Source organism: Dryas octopetala, chromosome 6 (genome assembly GCF_963921425.1).
Source record: "Dryas octopetala chromosome 6, drDryOcto1.1, whole genome shotgun sequence".
NCBI lineage: Eukaryota > Viridiplantae > Streptophyta > Magnoliopsida > Rosales > Rosaceae > Dryas > Dryas octopetala.
In genome coordinates this window covers 4,687,822-4,710,559 of record NC_141371.1, presented here as the reverse complement: position 1 = coordinate 4,710,559, position 22,738 = coordinate 4,687,822, and the positions used below count along the sequence as shown (strand labels likewise).

General features: G+C 36.6%; 5 protein-coding genes and 1 long non-coding RNA gene across 7 annotated transcripts; 3 read left to right on the top strand and 3 right to left on the bottom strand.

The window, feature by feature from the left end:
- Positions 1 to 417: 417 nt before the first annotated feature.
- Positions 418 to 3,589, top strand: BAG4 (BCL-2-associated athanogene 4). Its single transcript, XM_086247159.1, has 4 exons — positions 418 to 821; positions 1,324 to 1,664; positions 1,746 to 1,892; positions 3,184 to 3,589. Exons 1-4 carry the CDS (start codon positions 596 to 598, stop codon positions 3,385 to 3,387), a joined length of 918 nt encoding a protein of 305 aa, XP_086103285.1. The 5' UTR covers positions 418 to 595; the 3' UTR covers positions 3,388 to 3,589.
- Positions 3,590 to 4,175: 586 nt separating this feature from the next.
- LOC147281405 (ammonium transporter 2-like) lies at positions 4,176 to 7,456 on the bottom strand. The gene is made up of 3 exons (XM_086246872.1): positions 6,461 to 7,456; positions 5,542 to 5,931; positions 4,176 to 4,849 (listed from the first exon to the last, which is right to left on the bottom strand). Exons 1-3 carry the CDS (start codon positions 7,103 to 7,105, stop codon positions 4,412 to 4,414), a joined length of 1,473 nt encoding a protein of 490 aa, XP_086102998.1. The 5' UTR covers positions 7,106 to 7,456; the 3' UTR covers positions 4,176 to 4,411.
- A 110-nt stretch (positions 7,457 to 7,566) lies between these two features.
- LOC147281404 (nudix hydrolase 11-like) lies at positions 7,567 to 9,181 on the bottom strand. Of its 2 annotated transcripts, none has more exons than XM_086246873.1 (4): positions 8,856 to 9,180; positions 8,439 to 8,581; positions 8,218 to 8,337; positions 7,567 to 7,958 (listed from the first exon to the last, which is right to left on the bottom strand). In XM_086246873.1, the coding sequence occupies exons 1-4, from the start codon at positions 9,163 to 9,165 to the stop codon at positions 7,728 to 7,730; spliced, it is 804 nt and encodes a 267-aa protein (XP_086102999.1). In that variant the 5' UTR covers positions 9,166 to 9,180; the 3' UTR covers positions 7,567 to 7,727. The 2 variants fall into 2 exon arrangements, with proteins under 2 accessions (XP_086102999.1, XP_086103000.1); XM_086246874.1 differs by having other exon boundaries at positions 7,725 to 7,963; positions 8,856 to 9,181.
- Positions 9,182 to 11,110: 1,929 nt separating this feature from the next.
- On the top strand, positions 11,111 to 13,753 carry LOC147281403 (uncharacterized). The gene is made up of 3 exons (XR_015123098.1): positions 11,111 to 11,456; positions 13,293 to 13,438; positions 13,554 to 13,753. It is a non-coding gene; the product is annotated as an uncharacterized LOC147281403 (long non-coding RNA).
- Positions 13,754 to 16,958: 3,205 nt separating this feature from the next.
- Positions 16,959 to 18,133, top strand: LOC147281402 (basic leucine zipper 19-like). The gene is made up of 5 exons (XM_086246555.1): positions 16,959 to 17,083; positions 17,198 to 17,288; positions 17,411 to 17,458; positions 17,782 to 17,908; positions 18,009 to 18,133. Exons 1-5 carry the CDS (start codon positions 16,959 to 16,961, stop codon positions 18,131 to 18,133), a joined length of 516 nt encoding a protein of 171 aa, XP_086102681.1.
- A 1,469-nt stretch (positions 18,134 to 19,602) lies between these two features.
- Positions 19,603 to 21,942, bottom strand: LOC147281401 (myb-like HTH transcriptional regulator family protein). Its single transcript, XM_086248290.1, has 5 exons — positions 21,275 to 21,942; positions 21,061 to 21,137; positions 20,907 to 20,943; positions 20,641 to 20,752; positions 19,603 to 20,497 (listed from the first exon to the last, which is right to left on the bottom strand). Exons 1-5 carry the CDS (start codon positions 21,543 to 21,545, stop codon positions 19,900 to 19,902), a joined length of 1,095 nt encoding a protein of 364 aa, XP_086104416.1. The 5' UTR covers positions 21,546 to 21,942; the 3' UTR covers positions 19,603 to 19,899.
- Positions 21,943 to 22,738: the final 796 nt, after the last annotated feature.

The following is a 22,738-nucleotide window of genomic DNA, read 5'->3' as shown; positions in this document are numbered from 1 at the left end:
ATATCATATTTATACTATTCTTATATCATAGATATACTTTTAAACTTGCAATTTCATAACCTTAAAAACTATAAATTGAAAAATTATTGGGCTCAAAGCCAAGTCTGAATTAGGCTAGGCCTTGAATCCTTCCCATTCTTTTTCATATTCAGTCGGTTTCCACCCTAAAAATTTAGAGAGCCCAAAGACATCGTTGGGACTCGGATCCATCCGCAAACCCAGCCCCAAGATTTCGATCTTTCTTCAATCCAGCCCGACCCGTGTTATCACAGCTCTCACTAGGCTGCTGTTACTGACTTACTGTTACCGTGTTACTACTGTCCCGTGACATTGTGGGTCAAAATCTTTGACGTCGGTATTATTGAACCGACACCAACCGTTCTTTACGAAACGTGTTTACGTCAAAAGACTCAAAACCCAATCTCTCTTCGCTCTCTCAACCCCTTTTTTAGTTGCTCAGCACAGTAGTAAATACTACACACCACCGTTCAACCGCCAAACGCCGTCGTACCAGTCACTACTACTATTAATAATTTAATAGAAACCTTCTTTAACCCCCAAATTCCAAAATCCAGCCAACACCTTCCATTTCGAGATGATGAAGAAGAACCCGAATCCCAAAGGGCCAGTTCCCGCACCCGTGCAGAACGAGGAGATCGACTGGGAGGTCCGACCCGGTGGCATGCTGGTCCAGAGGCGAGAAGACGACGAGGACGATGCCAGTGGTGCTTCGGTTTCGTCTCGTGGACCCATGATCAGGATCGACGTCGCTCATGGCCCGGCCCATCACGAAGTCTTTGTCCCTGCTCACTCCACTTTCGGTAATCTTCGTACGCTTTTGTATGTTCGTTTTAGTCAACTTCACTGTGAATTTTGATGTGTGTGTATGGGTTTTGTGCTTATGGGTGTCGTAGATATCCTTATTAAGTGTATGTTAGTGTGTGTTATGTGTTTTGTTGAAGTCGGGTTGCCCCAAAAGAATGATTGGCTGGTGGGCTCGTTTTGACTATGATTCTGGTTACTATTCGGAACTACGTGTATTCTTTTACTTATTTGTAAATGGTGTTGATTCAAAAATTTCTATTTCATTTTCTTAGGTTTTTGTGCTACAAAGTTCTTTGTTAGTGTAATATTTTCAATGCTTTATGTGCAACTGGTGTAGATTGCTTTTGTTGATGATTGATTAAAGTATTGTTGTCAGTTGTCACTGTTGCTTTTGTTTATTACAACTTTAAAGTATTACACTCTAAGTTGTGAGTAATCAAGCTTAGCTCAAATTGGAACTGATGGGTTTTTGCTTTTTTATTTGTTGAATAATGCCAGGGGATATTAAGAAACATCTTTCACAAAGGACTGGTTTGGAGCCAAATGAGCAGATACTCTTATTTAGGGGGAAAGAGAAAGAGGATGAAGAGCATTTGCACATTGCAGGTGTGAAGGATAATTCCAAGGTTCTGCTCTTGGAGGACCTGGAAAGTAAAGGGAGGAAGGTTGAGGTGTTGAAGGAAAGCAATGAGATACCAAGCAATGCTGGAGAGGTTGGAGTCAAAACCAATGAGATGCCGAGCAATACTGGAGAGGTTGGAGTCAAAACCAATGAGATGTCAAAAGCTTCTCAAGCAGTTGCTGGAGTCAGAGACGAGGTTGATAAGCTCTCTGAAAGGGTGAGCCCATGTATCCATTGTATTTACTTACCGAAATGATAGATTTCTTTGGGACTCACATTACTTATTTAGTTTTTGTAGGTTGCTGCCTTGGAAGTGGCTGTGGATGGTGGGACCAAGGTTGATGAAAAGGAATTTGCCGTATCAACAGAGTTGCTTATGAGGCAGTTGCTGAAATTGGATAGCATTGAAGCTGAAGGAGAAGCAAAAATGCAACGGAAGGCTGAGGTTTGTATTTCTTAGACTTGTGGTTGCTAAATTGGCAAGTGTTACTTTTCATCATTTGCTTTTCGTTGTTTAGTATTCGTAATTATTATGGTAATAAAAATTGTCACCTGCGGGATCTTGTGGATTCCTGCATCCGTTGATCGCATTGACGACATGGTGAAGTCAGCATGATCAACGAGGGTGTTGCAGATTCCATATGCCACGCGTGTGAAAATTCTTCTTATTGTAGTATGTATCTCATCAAGTTTGATGATTCAAACAGTGAGATGGCAGTTCTGGCAAGTATGGGGAGAGATTGGAGGAATGTAAGGCAAAGATGAGAAGGGGAAATGAATAGATTCCATATAATGATTCTATTTAGGCTTCTACTTTACTGTTAGTTAAAGAGTATCACCAGGGTTTTTGTATTGGTGAGGTGTGCAGGATCTGTGAGGAAAGCTGTGATGCATGCCTATCACGGTCAGTCCTTGCCTTGCAAGGTCAGCTGGTTGTGCAATGTGTGATGTCTTACACTGGTAGGACATATGATTGCCTTTGCAATCTGTTTATAATTGTTGTCCTTTTAGGCCCAACTTCAAGGACTTCCCACCTAGTAGAATCCACTTGGGGGCTTCCACTATATAGGTCATTATGCAGTGTCTAAAACAAGTACAGGATTGCCCAAGTAATACATTCAAGCTGTCTTGGTCTTCCATTGATTGCTGCGTATATGTCTTATGTTTGATCCCACTTCTTAGAGTAGCATTATCCCTGTGTTGCAGTAGGTATTTGTAATTGGAAGTCCATTTAGTTTCTAGTTTAGAGCTTTTTAGATTTTTCTTACTCTGCTTGCCAGATCAGCTACCATTCCTCCAAATTCCAATATTTGTTGATCTTCCTTTTCTCTTCTCTTTTTTCAGCCTTCCTTTTCTGTTAAACCCCTTCCGCACCCTTTGGAGATTCAACTATTTACTCCATTAGGAGTGGAACCCAAAAACGCTCCTTTATAAAGGGTAAGAGGTACCACTGCACTACAAGTGCTGGTGGTGTGGTGATCCTATTTTACCTTTGTCCACAGTGTCAGAGAAGTGAGCTGCTTTAGAAAGTGTTCACAGTTAGAGTCTCTTATGAAAATATAGGATTCCTTGAGTTGGCAGCACCTTCTCTTTGTGCTTAAGAACTGGGTTGCTACGATCAGCAGACTGGGCATGTAAATCTGTAATGGTTAGTTTATAGGCTTTCCCAAAATTTTGAAGTTGCATAAACCATAAGAGATCTGTTATGGATGGTGTACTATAACTTTCTTGAACAGGTACATCGTGTCCAGAACTTTGTGGATACACTAGACACTCTAAAGGCCAGGAACTCAAATCCAATTCCATCAAACAACAGTAGCAATGCTGTCTCAGTAACAACCAAATGGGAGACCTTTGACTCTGGAGTGGGATGCCTGAGTGCCCCAACCCCGATGACATCTTCAACAGAAGCAACTCAAGACTGGGAAAAGTTCGATTAGTGAAAAATTTGTTCCATTATTCGGGTCTACAGAATTCATTGTGGAACAAAGAATACTTAATATGCAAAATAGCTATTGTTTTTGTACTGGTGCCTTCTTTTGCTGTTGAAGTTTTGTTGTATAACATACTTAATGACTGTAAAGGAAACTACCATCAGCTTAAGAACGAATGGAATTGGTACATTGGATGTTAAGCTGCTTATCTCTTTTATTCCATTACATGATCTCCGAATTATCTGCTCATCTTCTGCGATTGGCAATGAATATCTTTCATATACACCTTTATGAATCTTTAAACTTATGGAATTATTGGGGTACACTAACCACCGCTAAATCGTGGCCTGGTGGCAACCCCGAATATTATACCAGGAGTACAGTCGGTTATGGATAAAGATATACAGGATTGGAGGTCCCCAACACTGTTGAAGAAAGCATATTATGATGGCAAGGTTTGTAAATTATTGCTTGGAGTGGTTTGGGTGAGATTCACGTCAACACGCATAGGAATAGGATAACCATTTTCTCATCAGTGATAATTTATGAATTCAGGATGGTTGATAAGGATTAGTCAGAGTTGTACGCTGAGAATATGACAAAAGAATATTTGGTGACGATGTTTGCCTAGGTAGTCAAATTCTGGACCCACTTCAGCTGACTTTTAATTTTTTGATTAGATAACTCAACCATAGTTGCAGTAAATTTTGTCATGAAATAGCTTCTCTATTATTAGAAATAGATTCCATACTTTTTTGGCATTACCTAATTTTGAATATGAACCGGGTACTGTAAATTGAAAAGTTGTGAATTTAATATAATGTTAGATTATAAGTGAAGTAAAATAAGATACAGTAAGTAGAGAATCCACATTCCATTTACTCCACCAATACAGATAGTAAAACACAGTGTGTCATCATCATCGCAGTCCACAAGCATAGATTGGTACATAGTAACTGTGTGAATATGTGATGATATACAAATAAATGTCCCCTCCCGTTTGCATGGTATAGAATACACCTAGCTTGACTCACAAATTAATGGTTACCCCTCTTGCCCCATTGATATATGGAGACGGCGCCGTTTCCTCACCATACAAGGACGTGTTCCAACCATGCTTTGTTGGGTCATATTTCTCTCCATCCCCCCAAAGAGCATAAGCCTCTTCTCCATGAACAGCATCGTCTCCAATAATAAGCTGCTCCTCAGGCATTCTCAAAGGTATGAAAAGCCTTATAACCAGAAGTATAATGGTGGTGGAGACTATGTTCCAAGCAATCACAAACATGGCCGCGACCAATTGTTTCAAGAATTGCATCCCACCATTTCCACCATAGAATGCACCTCTGCTGTTTCCCACTGGCAGTATAAGTCTGCAGAGAGCTGGCTCTGCCAAAAGCCCTGTGAGGAGTCCCCCCAAAAGGCCAGCCACTGCGTGTGTGTGAAACACCCCTAGAGTGTCATCCACCTGTAAATAATCACAAAATTTAGATATAAGTTTGAGAACTCTATATAGCCTCTGCTTTCAGGGTATTGTAACTCTTTTTTGTTACCTTTTATTTAATTTATGATATTTTCTGTATTTGTTTGGTCAAACAAGCAAAAGGGTTCTAGAAAATCTAATCCTTTGAAAGTGGCTGTCATTAGGGTCAATTCAGCACTTGATGAAAGTACATTGGATAAGAGAAACTAATTATCAAAGGATTTCATTAATATATATCGTGGAAGAAGATGGGTGATATGATTGTGGTGCCGACTCTAAGGTTTCCATTTGAGTCCTTATAACTTTAAAAGTTGCAATCATATCTTTATAGTTTAGCTTAATTTATAATTAAAGACAAAACTCAACTCCATTTAATTTTGTAACAAAGGGTTAACCTGGCAGCATATGAAAGGGACTTGGCAACAACATGGATCAAGTTGTAATATCAGACCAAACTACCTCTTTTGTGCTGTAACCTCAGCACTCCGCAAAAAAAAATTAGACCAAGTTGAGTTATTGTCTTTAATTACAAATTAAACTAAACCACAGGGATACGATTGCAACTTTTCAAACTATAGAGACTAAGTGTAAATCAATTAAAAATGTATAATGTGTATCACGAGCAAGTTTGAATGGAAACACACAAGTCTGTGAAGTCATGTACGTTGAACCTTTACCTTTTGTAATAGGGTAGATTTTTTGTGAAGGACCATCATGGAAACCCAAGGAATGCTACCAGAAAGCATTCCCATGACAATAGCCGCCCACGACTGCACCAAGCCTGCTCCTGGTGTGATGCACACTAGCCCTGTCATCATTCCCTGAACTGCTCCAATCACTGATGGCTTCCCAAAGAATACAACGTCCAAAGAAGTCCACACAAGAAGGCTTGTGGCTGCACATATGTTTGTGTTCAACACAGCTATTGAAGCATCGATGTTTGCAGCATAGGGTGCCCCACCGTTGAATCCTGACCAACCCATCCACAGCATCCCAGCACCACAAAGCATCAGCAAAACGTTGTTTGGTGGGAACCTCTCCCGGTCACTCTTCAACCTTGGACCAACCTATAGCATAATTAACATACAAATCAAATAAATTAGATGATTATTCAAACCCAAAAGTTATGACAATTTTGTAAATTAAATTATTGATTTTAGTGAGGTGGTTACAAGTCTGACTCACACTGTCGGTTTGTGCAAATACTAAGTTACTTAAAAAGTTGAAAAAGTCAAAATTAGAATTGAGAAGGTCGAGACTAGAGTTGAACTGGTTAATAAGATTGTAGAGGTGGTCAAGTCTATATAGGTGCTTAGAGTCGAAAACTATGTTGGTCGAGTGAATTTATTTTATTAAATTTTCAAAATAAAAGTTAAAATTGTACCTTCATTTTATAAAGTTTTCTACAATTGAAGCCGTATAGGTGCAACATCATCTTACATGTTTACATGTAAGTGATAAGTGAGGATGGGGTTGAAAGTTTTGAATCCAAGACCTCAAGAAGTAGAGTTTTGATATCATGTTAGACAATTATGATGTTGACAATGCATATTAAACTAAGATGAACAAGAAATAAAAATTTGGTTTGAAGGGTACCCAATAAGCAGCAGTGAAACCAGCTATGCCTGAGGAGAGGTGGATGACATAGCCACCAGAGTAGTCAATAACACCCCAATGATAGAGAAACCCACCACCCCACAGACTAAAAGCTCCTACAGTGTAGGAGAAGATAAGCCAAAGAGGGACAAAAGCCATCCAAGCCTTGATGTTCATACGCCCAAGAACCGACCCAGCAAGCAAAATAAGCGTGATGGCTGCAAAAGTGAACTGGAAGTACACAAGCGTGGCCATGGGGTAAAAGGGCTCGACCATCGGGGTCTCCAACGAGCCATTGTCGTGATAGTGGGTGCTTTCGGGCACTTTGGCTCGGTGGATGAGGAACTTCTGGCCAAGGGAGGGCGCTCCCTTGGCCCAGAAGGGAAGGAGTTGGTCCCCGAAGGCCATGCGGTAGCCAATGAGGACCCAACAGATGAGGACAGCCGCGAAGGCGTAGAGGGCCATGAAGGCTGAGTTGACGGCCCATTTCTTCTTCACGATGCTGGCGTAGAGGATGACAAGGCCCGGCATGCTCTGCAGCCCCACCAGAGTGGCGGCTGTGAGCTGCCAGGCGTTGTCGCCTTTGTTTAGCCAGTCAGGGACTGCCGGGGTGATTTCGCTGTAGGCAATAGGCAAGGAGGCCATGGCCAAAGTTTTGGGACCACTATGAGGAGTTTGTCAAGCTTTGTGTAGATGGTGAATATAAACAAATTGAACTACTTCAAATGCATGGACTTTTGGTCCTTTTATAATTAATTCTCTTATCACTTCCTTCTTATGAGCTCTTCCTAATCTGAATTCATTGGCAACTTCCTGAGAAAATTCACTTTTTCCTATTCCTACATTGATAATTTGGACTCTAATTAATGGGAATGGGGTTGGACTTTGACTGAGTGGAATATTGTGTTGATTTGGAATGAAGGGGTTGATTGCTTGACCACCTGTTCCACCGTGAAAATATGGTGAACGAACTTTCTATAGTTGACTATGCCATGGTACATGATTTCATATTTTCATGGTACGGAGCATGTAGAAGATTCAAGTCTATATCTATAAGATGCTGGTGATTGTTTCACTCACATTTATTTTGTCTGATTTTCTTCAAGTAAATTATGAGAAAGATGTTTGGATTTACCACAACATGACTATAAAGCAGATACATTGATATTCCTGCATTTGGGAATGAAAGGCTGAGGGCCCAAAGGGCCTGGCCTTTGTCAGATGGGCTTTATTGGGCTTTCCATTTGAGTACAATAATTGAAATATGTCATGGTACATTAGAATTAGCATTATGCAAGGCTTTTTGCAGGCTTTGGAAGTCAGGGAGATTTGCTTGGAAGAATGGAGACTGCTGGTAGATGACAGAGGCAGCTCTAATTAGAATGCTTGCAGTTAGTCCACAAATCAGAAATACTCCTTGCTCTGATTCAAAATCAAAGAGATGGAGAATGTACTTCCAACCCATCCATTCTCTCTCCTCAAATCTGTGATTATCTTCCTGCACTACACAAAAATAGATTACTGTTAACAACAATTGACATGCTCTGTCTGGTCAATACATAGTGACCTTATGATGAAAATTTTATTTTGCTATACTGTTTGACATATTATGGTGTTAGACAGTTAATCTGAATCATTGATTATATGTAATCTTGTTTAAATATTTGGTATAAATTGACACTCTGATATCATAATATGCTATATATTTTACAAAAGAATATTAACTCTCAAATTTAAGTGGATATGGAAACACTAACCTTGAGAAACATCGCCAATGGAACATCAAAAATAGCATCAACTTCATCAGGATTAAGTACAGGCTTGAAATCTTCTATCCGAGCTACTACTCCTACCACAGGGACAACAGTGAGTAAATGCTGCACAAGGCCACAATTTTGGATAATTGATTAGTTTTAAATTTAAAATATTTACAACATATACCTGTAAATTAGAAAAATGGGCATCTAAAATTTAATACCTGGGATATAAAGCACTCTAGTTTTGCAACAACTTGAACCAGACCTGAATCCAGGCCAATCTCTTCCATGGCTTCCCTCAATGCAGTTGCAGATTCATCTGCATCTTCCTCCTCCATTTTTCCTCCTGGAAATGCCACATCTCCTGTTTCCAAAACAAACTTCAGCCCACCCCATTTATGAGTATGCTACCCCATCGTCTACCTTTAACACTTTTAACATGTACAAAGTTAGAATAGGTTAGGGGTAACGTTTTTTCATGTCTGACATATCATATTGTTAGACTATAAATCTATATCATATATTTTAATAAGAGTTCATTTAATTAATAGTTTAAATTGACAGTCTTATAATGTAACATGTTAAATTGTCTGACAAGAAATTTTTTTCAAATATATCAATACAGTTCACAATATTACCTGGGTGTGAAGCCAACTTCATGGATCTCCTAGTAAGAATAACTCGTAGCTCACCCTGAGGATCTTCAAAGAGGCATATTAGGACAGCTGCTCTTCTCTCCTTCCAGTTTTCACAAGAAACCTCTTCACTTTTGACTGCTAAAGAGTTGCTGATGATATCAGCGTTTGTGCCTACATCATGACCATTATTGTCCTCCAATTCATCCAATGCTGTGGGTGGTTTGTAAAACTGAAGCTGCTCGGCAAGCCTCTGAAGCGTTTGGCTTCCCCAGTCCTCTTTTAGGCAAGGAGGGGGCACCATACAAGCCATGTTATAATTTTTGGCCAAGTATATACATGTTCTGCCTAATATATAGACAGCAATCGTAAAGAAGAATCCATGCTATGGAATATATACCCTTGTATATTAAACCTAATAATTATCATTCAATTTTCACCAACTAGTTATTAGTTTAGTGGTATTTCTCTTTCAAATTTGTTTGAAGATGTCCCGAATTTGAATTCACACTCTCCAAATTAAAAAAGAAAAAATGTATTACTCAATTCTCCATTTCTCGATTCAAAGATTTTGTTTTAAAGCCTCACTTGATTGATTTGCTACTAAAAATCTGGACCGGTCCTGAAGAAAATTTAGTAAAGCGACCGCTTTTTTTATTTAGAAAATTAGAATCTCATTTTAATAGTCCGCTTCAGGCACCCAAAGTCCTGAGGTTCCAAGATGTAGAAGGCATGTCATTCTCCTTCTCTAGAGACAGCGGTTTGAAATTCCATGCTTCCATTTGATCAAAGAGGCAAATCAATAGGACCATGAGGGAATGGAATTTAGGAGAATATCTGAATAAACCTTCATCAAAATGGAATTTTAATCCCACTAAAATGACTTGGGAATATAGGGAAAAGTTGGAATGAATGGCACTGCTTAGAGGACCATCTTGTAATTTGGTGCATGGACGTCACAACTTGTCCCATCCATGATTCCATATGATCACAAAAGTCTGTAGAAATCAATTCAAATTCAATTGAATTCCTTCAAGATCAGGTCTTTGGAATAACAAAGGGGGTGTCAGAATACAAGTGTACAGTTGAATTTAATTGGTGGAAGACGAAATGTTGCAGGCACTTGGGCTGACTGGATCCGAGTCAATTTGGGCCTGTCCACTTTGCTGATTTCCACAAAACAACTCTTTTGGGTTTGGGCTGAGTTTTGGGCTTTGTGGTATCAAATAGACTTCGTCATCAGCAGGAATGGAAAACAATTGGGCTACATAGTGAATATCCTGTACATTTAAGCTGTAAGCTGTACCTGGCCAAAAAAAAAAAAGAGCTGTAAGCTGTACGAGTGGCTGTGGCTATCCCTGTCACTTCGTCGATGGCAAGATTCTTGTTGTCTAGGCAAACATAAGTCGGAACAAATTCGTCCTCGACAATGATCAAGCGACATTATTTATATCATGCACACATTTATGTCTTTATGTGTTGAGAATTTGAAGTCCCACATAACGCCATACACTCCAACACTATTAACCCTTATATAATAATAGAGATGAAAATAATTCAATTGATAATTAAGATATCATCAACAAGTTTGTTACCCATCATTTCTCACACCTTGAACTAACCCTAAAGGTTTAAACAAGTATTACTTTCATCCAAGTAACAATTTCAAAAATATAAATTATACAATCACTCTTTTTGTTACAAATATAAAACACATTTATTTGCTCGATTGTGAATCTGGAATACACAAATTTAGTTACAAATAACTTAATTAATGATTAAGACAGACTAGCTAGTTAGCAATGTAACATTGTATTGGCATACATTTCCATATGTATGTATAATTGGCATGGTTATGAACTTGACCTGTGATTAGATGGTAGCCAAACATGGCATCATCGATTGAAAAGATGCTTATCTGCACGGCAATGGAAAAGAGAGCCGAAGCCCCTCACGCCGTCCATGCTCACTTTCTGTCGGCATATTCATATATTCACACAATCACACCAGCTGCCTCATTTTCCACATGCCAACAATACATAAATGACGTCAATAAGTCGTACTGGACCAACCACTTAAACGGACGTTACATGACGTAGCAATCAGCAATTGAATGTACGGGGATAAATTAGTCCAGCGCATGACAACATTAGCTTAATTAACAGTAATCACAGTACAGTACACAGTACACAGTACACATTACACAACACTACCACCACCAATTCCACACTAGCATTAAATGGCTTGTGCAAGAAAATTCACACAAACTCCACCTACTAATTTATTCATGGCAGCGAGTAGTAGTACTGCTGCGTCCTCGCGTTCCATGGCCCCCAACAAGTACTCCCAAAACGACCAGCTTCTCGTCGGTGACCCGAAATTTGCTCTCTACGGTGAGATCTTGATGCTGGTTCTGGTCCTGTTATTCGCGACCTTGTTTGTCATTCTCATACTCTTTCTCTACACAAGGAGAAGTAGTAGTAGTAGTAGTACTCCTCCTCATGGTTATCCTAAAGATCCGGCTCAAGCTACCCACAACAGTCATGGAGATCCAATTTGTGCTAACAGTTTGAGGAATGCTTATATATAGCTAGGAATTTTTTGGTGAGTTGTTGATTGTTTCCTTTAATTAATTTCTTGGGTCTTAACAAAAGCAAAACCCCAAGACCAATAATGTCAGACTTGTAAAAGTGATTTAACTTTTCTTGGTTTGATGTACTTTAAATCAGCCTTGTGTGACGAATTTTTATTTCAACATAATATTCTGTATGGATGAAACATCATCATTCATTGATGTCGATTTTCTTTCGATCGACTTCTTATAATTAATAGGAGTCACCCTTACTAATATTAATATAGTTCTTATGCATTGCATAATTTACTTGGCTTCAATTAGATGTCGAAAAATCTGATCGGGCCATAAGGATTCTGTTTTCCCTGAAGAATGTCAAGAGCTTGGGTGGTTGTGGATCTTTTTGCTAGCTAGGACCTTACATACAGTTGAGGACAGCGTGAAATTGTTTGTCTAGCCTATGAATTTGGTTTTGTAACTAAGTAGACATTAAAATGATTGGTTGTATGAGTGAAGTCTAGCCAGATGAATATATACATTTATGTAATTTGATCTGTTTACTTTGGTGAAGTTGTACCAATTAGCAGACCCCTAAACCATCGAATTAGAGAGGTCTCCCATCCACTGTGTAGGTGGGTAGCAAATCTCAATAGGGTGAATCCAAAGTTACCTCCAACTGAGTTAGTATCTCAAACTGAATTAGTATCTCCAACTGAGTTGGTATCCCAAATCTCGCATTGACCCAACATGATTATTTTTGTTAATTGGGTCGATCATCTCGGACATGTTTATTTGCGATTGAATTTTAGGTTAATTATATGGTTTGACTCGAAACACAATTAAGTCGATTAAACTCAAACTTATTGATTTCGTGTCATATTGGGGCCAATCATACTTGTGGGTCGTGTAAAAAATTGTAACCCCTACACTGAAATGATATTAGACTAATAATCGATAAACCATATTGAATTCAACCTCACAAATCAAACAAAAACATTATATAACAGTAAGAACATTGAGATCAATTGTACGTAACTCTTGAACGTACCTAATTTAAAAATAATACGACATGAATGATTAATAAACGAAAAACGAGTTGGGTTTAGAGTTGAGTCAATCAACACCAATTGATGTTAATTAAACATGTCAAGTTATGATTAACTAGTATTTCATACAAATATGAAATAATATAACACAAATACGACCCGTTAACACTAATTGTCATCCTTATCTAGAGCCTTACGACCCTTACTTCTAAGTGCGTCACATTGTCTTTATTTATTTGCCTCTATGTTCGAAATTATTAGGTAATAACCTAAACCTTGGACCAAATAAGCCAACCCAATGCTAAATAAAGAAAATATGTAAGCACATTTGGCATATTAGTATTTCTCTTTGGGAAAAAAATGTTTGACCAAAATACCCTTACCCTTCAAATGATAAATACAGAATTTGTTTGTGCACGTACATGTGAGGCTGATGGTGCCTTACGAAAGGGTAGCCATTGTCAAAACAAAAGTATAATTTGGAAAGTCGAATCTTACAGCTTAGCATACATGCATACACTTTCCATGTATTAATTCCTATATGCATAGGGCAAACCAGACCCACTTAATTTGGTCTTATCAAAGCAACACAATTCCCTTCAAATTTCTTATATAAGAGAAGCCTAGGCAACTCTTGAAAACGCACTCTTGAGCATTACTTCTCCAAAAGACCAGTGTATACGTACATACCTTCTCTCCTCTTTTTTTTTTTTTTTGGTTTTTTTGTATGCAGGCTTCTAGCTAGTTAGTTCTTTGATTTGATCTAATATATATTGGAATGCCCTGGTTATAATCTTATTTTCTTGCATTTTGTTTGTGCAGCTGAACATATTCTCATTTTCACTCATTAACATGGAATCTCAACCAGCTAAGACTCCAAACTCCAGCACTGGACAAGTTGAGGCTGATCAAGCCAATGAAACTGTAATCCAAGCACATGACGAGCGTGATCCCAAGAAAATGAGGAGGTGAGTTTTCTATTTGTGCTGTACATATATATACCTAACTTTATGTTTTAATTATAAAATAATTATTTGGTCTCGATCTAGACATACAAATATATTTGATGAGTTTGTTTTGTAGGATGATTCTGAATGAGGGAGTCTGCCGAAAGATCTCATATTAGGAAGCAAGATTACATGCACAAACTCAAAAAAGACATCAAAGAAGAAGTAAATCCCTCATATTATATTTTTATGAAATATATATTCTTTTTGAGTTGTTTGGCGTGATTAGAACCATACCTTGAGATTTTAGGAATCGAGGCCAACTATAAAAATAAAATTTTTAACCTTTCATGTATATTAGGCCTATATATATAAATACATAAGAGATCTATAAAATTTAAGGCCTGGTGTGATTTCCTTCTTTATGTGAGGGCCGGGCGGCCGGCCCTAATTTGAAACAAGAAATGTGGTCTAATTAATTTGGTTTTTACCAAATTGGTTGATTTGAATAACAACCAAAATTTACAGGAAGGAAACCGGTTCGATTTTGGTTAACATATTGTTAAATAAACGGAACTTTATTGATATTATCGACCAATTATTTACCCAATCAATTTTTTCTAAAATTATGTCTTTTTTAATATGAAAATCTTATGGTTTCTTGGTGGATTGTATACATATATATATAGGAAAAGATAGCAGTGTTTACTCCAGAAGTGTGTTATCACAACCTGAAATGCATGCTACTGGAAAAAGAGATAATCGAACTGCAGGAGAGGTTGAAAGCTCTGGAGCATTACCAGGCCTACCAAGAGGGTATATATTTATATATATAATACCACTTACAATATATCACTCTCCTAGACCTTTTATGTAAGGGGTAATATAGTCATTAAATAATTGTGTAATTGCAGCCGAGCACCGTGTACTGATGGCCGAGAGAGACCGGCTGAATTTTATCTATAGCGTCATGCAGCTTCACGCCGCAGCAAGTAGCAGTGGCAGCAGCGGTGCACCACCTGGTCACCTCAACAATTTTGAAAAAATGAAATGATCAAAATAATGTTTGCTAATTGTGTGGTAGTCAAATATCACATGAACGTCGTTTTGTTATTTTTGGACCACAGGGTAGTAGTAGTTGTGCTACCCCTTTTGATGAATAATGACGACCATTGATTTTATGAAAGTTAATGTACTGTTTCATTTTGCAAATTTTCAGGAAAATATGTTTTTTTTATTTTTATTTTTTTTTATGGGGTGGGGGTGATGGGATATATCTTTGGTTAGCGATCGTTTAATTGCTTAAGTAGAACCACTAAATTCCATGTGAAAAATAGGAAATATGTTTTGGCACATTGACTTGGTCAATCAATTGTTCTTCGCATTAGAAAAAATTGAAGTCATGGCCAAGAAAAATAAAAAATTGAAGTAAAAAAGAAGACTTTTGTCACTGTCTCTGAGCTCCATGTCCACCATTACCCAATTGAAATCAACTAATTAATTAATCTAATTATTATGTAACATCTTGGTTCAAGCCTTGAAAATAGACCCCCCCTTGGTCAATCAGACCCGTTTGGAGGAATGATCTTTGCCGTGCTTAAACATGTTTGAGGATACATAACACATTAACACATGCATATTTATACTCATGCAGATCAAGAGGCTAGCTAGGTAGCATATATTTATCTATGGCTGTGGATAGAAGTTAATTAGTTAACTATGCTATGCTGCATATAGTTCTGGGTGTTGATGGCATATTTGTTGCAGAGTGGGTACCTGTAATATTATGGACCCATTTGAGACCTACTCTATGGAGTACTTAAGGAAAAAGCAAATGAGGAAAAATGAGTTGGACTTTATAGTATATAGAGGTAATTACAGAAATTGTCCATTTATTATTCGCTAATTAAGTCTCATTTTGGTCCATAAATTTGTTTAAGTGTCATGTTAGTCCATTAATTGTCTGAAATGTTTCATTTTGGTCCAAATCGGGCAAAATCGGACAATTTTGCCCCCCAATTTTGTACCAATGAGTTGACTTTGAGGGTCACAATTGTCCATTTTGGACCAAAATGGAACACATCAGACAATTCATGAACCAATATGGAACTTAAAAAAATTTGTGAACCAAAATGAAACTTAGTGAATATATAATAAGTGAACCATTTATGTAATTTCCTCTAGTATATATATATATATCTTAATTTTTACATTTCTATTACCGTCAGAGCTAATCTGTAATAGCGGAAGTACTCTGTATACATATGGTGGTTGTATGTTATATTACATGTATTTGAGAACTATACATTCATCTAGAAATAACAATTTTAGGTATACAGATAACATAACATATATAGAGAATTTTTCTTATCCAGAGATTTGAAATTTATTGTGAACCGGCAATTACTCCATACTCTCTGATATATATATATATATATATACATAAATGATTACTCGCTCACCATAGAGCGGGGAATTCCACGCTCACCTAACCATCCAGCAACTAATTTCAATGATCGAAACCGTTCATATTTTAGGGCATTATTCAAAGATCACACAGTAACTATTGATTTTATGTTGTATTTGGGCAGTCATGCATGTTATGGGTCATGTAAAAAATTGTGACTCATGATACACCGCAATAACATATTAACAATCGACCACCCATATTGAAATGAATTTCAAAAATTAAACAAAAACATTATGTAACAATAACAGCATCGAGATCGATTGTATCTTAGACCTAAATTAAAAATTACACGATATGAACGATTAATAAATGAGTTGGGTTTAGGGTTGAGTCACTTGACACGATTAATTAAATGTGTTGTTAGGGTTAGCTAGTATTTTATACAAAAATGAAATAATACGATACAGGTACGACCCGTACATTAACACGAATTGTCATCCCTATCTAGAGCCTTACATCCCTTATCTCTATGTGGGTCATAGTTTCTTTACTTATTTGCCTCTCAAGACAAAATTATTAGGTAATAACCTAGACCTTAGGCCAAATAAGCCAACTCAAAACTATATTAAGAAAATATGTAAGCACATTTGGTATATTAGTATTTCGCTTTGGGAAAATATGTAATTTGACCAAAATACCCTTACCGTTCAAAAAATTTGTGCACATGTAGGGCATATGATGTCCTATTACAACGGGTAGCCATTGTCATAATTATAAAAGTATAATTTGGTAAGTCGAATCGTACAACTATTACCATACATACACTTTCCATGTATACCTATATGCATAGGGCTAACCAGACCCCTTTGGTCTTATCAAATCAACACAATTTTCTTATATAAGAGAACCTAGGGACCCTTGAAAATGCACTCTTGAGCAGTACGTACTTCTCCAAAGACCAGTGTATACATTCCTTCTCTCCTCTCTTTTTTTTTTTTTTTTTGCAGGAATCTAGCTAGTTAGCTCTTTTATTTGATATAATATTTTGGAATGCCATGGTTCTGAGATTTTGTTTTTGTGCATTTTATTTGTGCAGCTGAACAGAAGCTATTCTCATTTTCACTCATTAACATGGATTCTCAACCAGCTAAGCGTCCAAACTCCAACAGTACTGGACAAGTTGAGGCTTCGTTGAATCAAGCCAACAAAACTGTAAACCAAGCAGATGGCAATCTTGATCCCAAGCAAATGAGGAGGTGAGTTTGATATTTGTGTTGTACGTACCTACCTATATATATGTTTTAATTATATAAAAATTATTTGGTCTCAATTTCCATACAAATATATTTGATGAGTTTGTTTTGTATTAGGATGCTTTTGAATAGGGAGTCTGCCCGAAGATCTCATCTTAGGAAGCAAGAGCACATGCACAAACTCGAACAACAATTCAAGGACAAAAAAGTAAATCCCTCATATTTTTTTATGAAATATGTTTTTTTTTTTTTTTTGAGTTGTTTGGCAATTGGAACCATCTTTGAGATTTTTTGTTTTTGTTTTTTGAGAAATCATCTCTGAGATTTTAGGGGTATGAGACAAACTATAAAAATGGTGCACAGTACTTGAACCTTCAGGTATATTAATTGGATCTAAAATAATATATAAGGGATTTATAAATTTTGGAGACCTTTAATATTTCAAGATACGAGACGATTGACTCTTAATTTCATATATCTTTAGGGCCGGCCCTAATTTTGAACAAATATGTGTATCGGTATGTTTTTTACCAAATTAGTCGATTTGAATGACAATCAAAATTTACGAAAGACAACCAATATACCGATTATTACCTAATTAATTTTTTCAACAAAAATGTTTATTTTTACCCTTTTTTATTTTAATATGAAAATTTTATTAATTATTTCTTGGTGGATTATATATATATATATTAATACAGGAAAAGATAGCAGCGTTAACTCCAGAAGTGGCATATAACAAACTGAAACGCATGTTACTTGAGAAGGAGAACATCCAAATAAAGGCGAGACTGGAAGCTCTGGAGCAATACCAAACCTTTCAAGAGGGTATGTGTATATATATAATCACCATATATACCACATACAATCACTCTCCTAGACCATTTTTGCGGGGTAAAATAGTCATTAACTAATTGTGTAATTGCAGCCGAGTCCCATCAACTGATGGCCGGAAGGGACTGGCTCAAGATGATCTACACAATGCAGCAGCTGCAAGCTTCAGGCAGTGGCAGTAGCAGCGGACCTGAGCAACAATATCCAAAAATGAATTGAAAATCATTTTTAAAATATAAGGGGTTGGTCGTCAAAGATCCACAGTAGTAGTGTAGTACCTTTTTTTATGAATAATGACTACCCTTGATTTTATTTGATCGAGTTGTGTAATTCACAGTAACAGGGCTGCGTACTCTCTCAGCCTTGGTTGTTATGAAAATTAATTATTAATGATCCAAGTGTTTCGTTTGCAAATTTATATGCAAAATATATGTGTTTTTTTGGGGCATCTACTTGTTTATAAATTTATAATCGATTGTTTAATTGCTTGATAGACCCCTCAGAAATAGGGAATATGTTTTGGCGCATTGACTTGGTCAGTCGACACTTGTGTTTGAAACTTTGAAGTCTCTTCTTCCTATTACAAATAAAAAATCAAGTCAAAAAGAAGACTTTTGTCACTGTCTCTCAAGTCCATGTCCACCATCTACCATTGAAATAAACTAATTAATTTAATTATTATATATGCATGTAATTACATCTTAGTTCAAGCCTTGGTCTGGTACCCTTCGTCGTATATATAGGGAAGAGCTGAACTTTTTTCTTTTTCTTAATTTTCATATATACTCTCTCATATAGAGTGCGTACCTGTGATATTATATGGACCCATTTGAGACCTACTCTAGAGTTAAAAGAAAAAAATTGAGAAAAAATGAGTTGGAGCCTACAGTATATGCTAAATTTCACATGGAAATGTTAGCGTAAAAGATGAACTGTATTTGTCGAAGTACTCTGTATATATGCAGTGGTTGTTTCTCATATTACATGCATGTATCTAAGAATCGTACATTCATCTAGAAATAACAATTTTAAATATATAGATAACATAACATATATAGAGAATTTCTCTTATCCGGCCGAACAAATTGAATTCTTTTAAAAATTTGAATTTTTTTTTAAGTTCCCGGTTGTCTATAGTATTTATATATATAGAAAAAAGCTGATCTGTATATAATTAATAGTCGTATGTCACCGTTAGAGATAAATTGTAATTGCCAAAGCACTTTGTATACATATGGTACGTACTTAGTTGTATGTCATTTTAGAAAACACATATATATATTTATTGTACATTCATCAGTAAACAATAACTTTAGCTATTCAGATAATATAACATTTATAGAGAAGATGTGTGATTTTTTTTTTTTAAAGTTTGGTTGTCCATAATATTTATATATACAAGAAAAACTCAACTTTCCTTTTTTCCAAACATATTTTATTGATCCCCGTTGAGACTACTTGATGTGAGAGTATGAGGAAAAAATTGAAAAAATTTGAGTTGGCCGCACTCTAGCACCTTAATTTTTACAAAGAAAAAACACTAATTAAATTGTATTTGGCAAAGCACTCTATATATATGGAAATGTCCACATATAATTCGGTAGTGTCCGCACAATTTCATTTGCATCATATATAGCTAGCTATGTCGAAGCAACAAAAAAACAAACACATCGATCATGGGACATTATAAAATGGTCTGCATCGATCTAATATAATTTTGCCAAATTATAACAATTCTTGTTCCATATATAGCTCATGCTACATCTAGAAGAAACAAGAAAGAAATAAGAACAAAGAACTGGCTACTAAGATCGAGTTGAGACAATATCGATGGATCACAATAAAGTGCATGCTAATTAATATTATTATTGTTGTTGAGCAAGTACCTCAATATCTCACTTAGAATGCATGTTGTCTCATTCATATAGTCAGATCCAGAGTACTTGCCCAGCTACCTCTACTAACCTTTATTACAAGCTCGATCATTATTCCTTCAACCTGCTGAGCTTTGAGGCTGTCGGTGTGTACAAAGTCAGAGACAGACTACGATCAACTACTTCATGATCATCCTCCCTCAGACTAATTCTCATCTGGCTCTTGTCGTTATTCTTCGATGTTAGCCTGAGAGACAGATCCAAATCAAGATCACAATCCGAAGAGGCCTTCCTTTTCAACGTTTTCATCAACTGATCTTGTAGATTATTAGGTGGTGTAGTGGAAGCTGTAGGGGCGGCGCCGCCATTGTTGTTGAAATTACTTGCGAATTCCTTTGCCAATTTCGGTTGCGCCACATGATGAGTTGTGGGGTTAAGATGGTCAATCAGACTCAACCGGGTTTGAGCTTGCAAGGACTCACGAACATTATATAATTGGCATCCGTTTTTCATTGTACGCGTAGTAGTAGTAGTAGTAGTACTAATATTGTTCCAAGATGATTGTTCACCCAATGAAGGAGTACTTGTTAAAAAATTGTAAGCACTAGTACTGCTCCAGTTGCCTTGAAATATTCCAGTACTAGTTCTGGGATGCCTTGAGTTTTCATAAGCATTCCTCCAAGAATTGGCAATATCGCCATACCCATATCTTGGGAAAATAAAAAAGAATCTTTTATCAAAATTTAATTCATTATTGGAAAAATATATAAACTAAAGGAAAATTAATTAATTAATTTTAAGTAATCGATCGATGATCAGAATCAGTAGTCATGTGAATTGTTTGTTAATTACCTGAAGCTGGGAGTGTGGCTTCTGTTATATCCTTGAAGCATGGGAAGTTGGCTGAGGTTATATATATTTTTCTCTCCACATGATTCAACAAGATGGCCTTGGTCCGCTAGTACTGTCAAAATAAAGCTCATTTCATTTATTGTATGAAAAAATATATATTCATATTAACGTACAATATTGAATTCACCCAATTAATAAATTAAAAACCCGAAGTTTATGTTGATGTTCACAATTCAGAAAGATCAAGATGGAAATTTTGTGTATACCTTGACCTGAGTCATCGATCTTCTTGCTTCTATACATCTGATGAATTAAACATAGAAGAATAACAATTAAGCTAATTGTTAATTTCATGGTAATTACCAATGAAAAAATGAGAAATTAACAAAGTTTTGTTAAATTATAGGATCAGTTATTAACCTGTAAATGGCTCTTGACATGTGCAATACTTAATCCCTTGATGTTCATCAGTTGAAGAACCAACTTTGGTGTAGCTCCTGCACCAAATTAAAATAATTAATTAACCAAAAGCTAGCTAGTATATGCTTAACAAGCTAGATTCATCATGTAATTCCTAATTAAATAAGATTGAAGGGTACTAATTAATCGATTGAGAAGGAATTGAAGAGCTCACTATCTTGTCCCCCAAGCCTCTCGACAGCGTTAACAAAACGAATATGAAGATCCGGTGTCCATCGGAGCCTTGGCATCTTGGATCTAACGTAAGGTCGTACCGACGCCTTCTTTTGATCACTAGAAGTCTCTTCAACTGTGCTGTTGCTTGAGCTTCCTCCTCCTTCATTGTTTTTCGGCTTGCTTTCATCATCGTACTCGCTTCCATCCTCATTTTGGTCGTCAGAGGGGCTTGTCTTGGAGTACTCAGACTCGCCGTGGCCCCCCTCCATCGATCTTTTCTTGCTTCTGACTTTAATTAAGTCGGTGGAGACAGAAAATAAGGGTATGGAGTACTTTTGTGGATGAATTAAGAGTGGAGGAGATAATTAGGGATTAGAGCTCGATCGGAGGAAGATGATGATGACCACCTTTATGGTCTGCCAGCTGCTAATACTGTCCCTGTTCTCTCTTCTTGAGTACCCATATATGATATATGCTCAGACAGAGAGACAGGTATTATTTACTACAAAAGAGACATCGAAACCCATCAGCTACAGAAGACAATAGCTGATGAAGATCACTTCAGCTCTATTACAATACAAAGAGATGCGAAACCCTAGATCATATATGACAACAGAACATATATAGCTAGAGACAGAACTCTTTCTCTCTCTCTCTCTCTCTCTCTCTCTCTCTCTCTCTCTCTCTCTCTCTCTCTCTCTCTCTCTCTCTCTCTCTCTCTCTCTCTAGGGATGTAGCTAGGTAAATGATAGTTTATTCAAATATATATGGTATGCGTTTTAATGTATATATGCATATATGCATACATGAGTTGAGTAAGGAATGCATCCATACATGGATGTCACATGCTATAGAAAAAATAACAATATTCTTTTACTATTAATTGTTGAGAATATTTGATGCAATGCAATGCAAGAAATTATAACAAATATATTTATTGTGTAGAGAATATATATAATTTTGGATTAAATATAAAAATAGTTCATGAACTTTACAGTGAATCTCAATTTGATAATTAACTATAAGTGTCAACTAAGTTCACGAACTTTTTAAATTGTACCAAAACAGTACAAATGTTAACTTCCATCAAAAAATTTAACGGAAACTGGTTATGTGCACAACAAGTGACTACATTTTCAGGGACATTTTAGCCCGTTCATCATATTTTCATGTTACCAATTCCATCAATTTTCGAATGGAAGTTAACGTTTGAACTGCTTTGGTACAACTTAAAAAATTTGTGGACCGAATTAATACTTTTTTAGTTAACGGACCAAAATGAGAATCAATGTAAAATTCATATACCATATATTTTTATATTTAATCCTATAATTTTCTACCCCAGCTAGCCCAGCTCGTCATTTTTGTTATGTATTAATCAAATTCCCACTGGGGATAACTTAATATGCATGCTTACCAATCAAACTGATGCAATATATGTCTTACTGAAAATTAAAAAGAA

Bases quoted from the DNA above. Each gene is read 5' to 3' on its own strand.
- LOC147281404 (XM_086246873.1), bottom strand. From the start codon at position 9,165: ATGGCTTGTATGGTGCCCCCTCCTTGCCTAAAAGAGGACTGGGGAAGC. The intron at 8,582-8,855 runs GTAATATTGTGA...TTTTGGAAACAG, and splicing joins GAAGTTGGCTTCACACCCAG to GAGATGTGGCATTTCCAGGA. The intron at 8,338-8,438 runs GTATTAAATTTT...GGCCTTGTGCAG, and splicing joins TAGAGTGCTTTATATCCCAG to CATTTACTCACTGTTGTCCC.
- LOC147281405 (XM_086246872.1), bottom strand. From the start codon at position 7,105: ATGGCCTCCTTGCCTATTGCCTACAGCGAAATCACCCCGGCAGTCCCT. The intron at 5,932-6,460 runs GTACCCTTCAAA...ATTATGCTATAG, and splicing joins GTTTCACTGCTGCTTATTGG to GTTGGTCCAAGGTTGAAGAG. The intron at 4,850-5,541 runs GTAAAGGTTCAA...GATTATTTACAG, and splicing joins AATCTACCCTATTACAAAAG to GTGGATGACACTCTAGGGGT.
- LOC147281401 (XM_086248290.1), bottom strand. From the start codon at position 21,545: ATGGAGGGGGGCCACGGCGAGTCTGAGTACTCCAAGACAAGCCCCTCT. The intron at 21,138-21,274 runs GTGAGCTCTTCA...AATTTGGTGCAG, and splicing joins GAGGCTTGGGGGACAAGATA to GAGCTACACCAAAGTTGGTT. The intron at 20,498-20,640 runs GTAATTAACAAA...TATTTTCCCAAG, and splicing joins AGCCACACTCCCAGCTTCAG to ATATGGGTATGGCGATATTG.
- BAG4 (XM_086247159.1), top strand. From the start codon at position 596: ATGATGAAGAAGAACCCGAATCCCAAAGGGCCAGTTCCCGCACCCGTG. The intron at 1,665-1,745 runs GTGAGCCCATGT...TAGTTTTTGTAG, and splicing joins TTGATAAGCTCTCTGAAAGG to GTTGCTGCCTTGGAAGTGGC. The intron at 1,893-3,183 runs GTTTGTATTTCT...TTTCTTGAACAG, and splicing joins AAATGCAACGGAAGGCTGAG to GTACATCGTGTCCAGAACTT.
- LOC147281402 (XM_086246555.1), top strand. From the start codon at position 16,959: ATGGATTCTCAACCAGCTAAGCGTCCAAACTCCAACAGTACTGGACAA. The intron at 17,084-17,197 runs GTGAGTTTGATA...GTTTTGTATTAG, and splicing joins GATCCCAAGCAAATGAGGAG to GATGCTTTTGAATAGGGAGT. The intron at 17,909-18,008 runs GTATGTGTATAT...GTGTAATTGCAG, and splicing joins ATACCAAACCTTTCAAGAGG to CCGAGTCCCATCAACTGATG.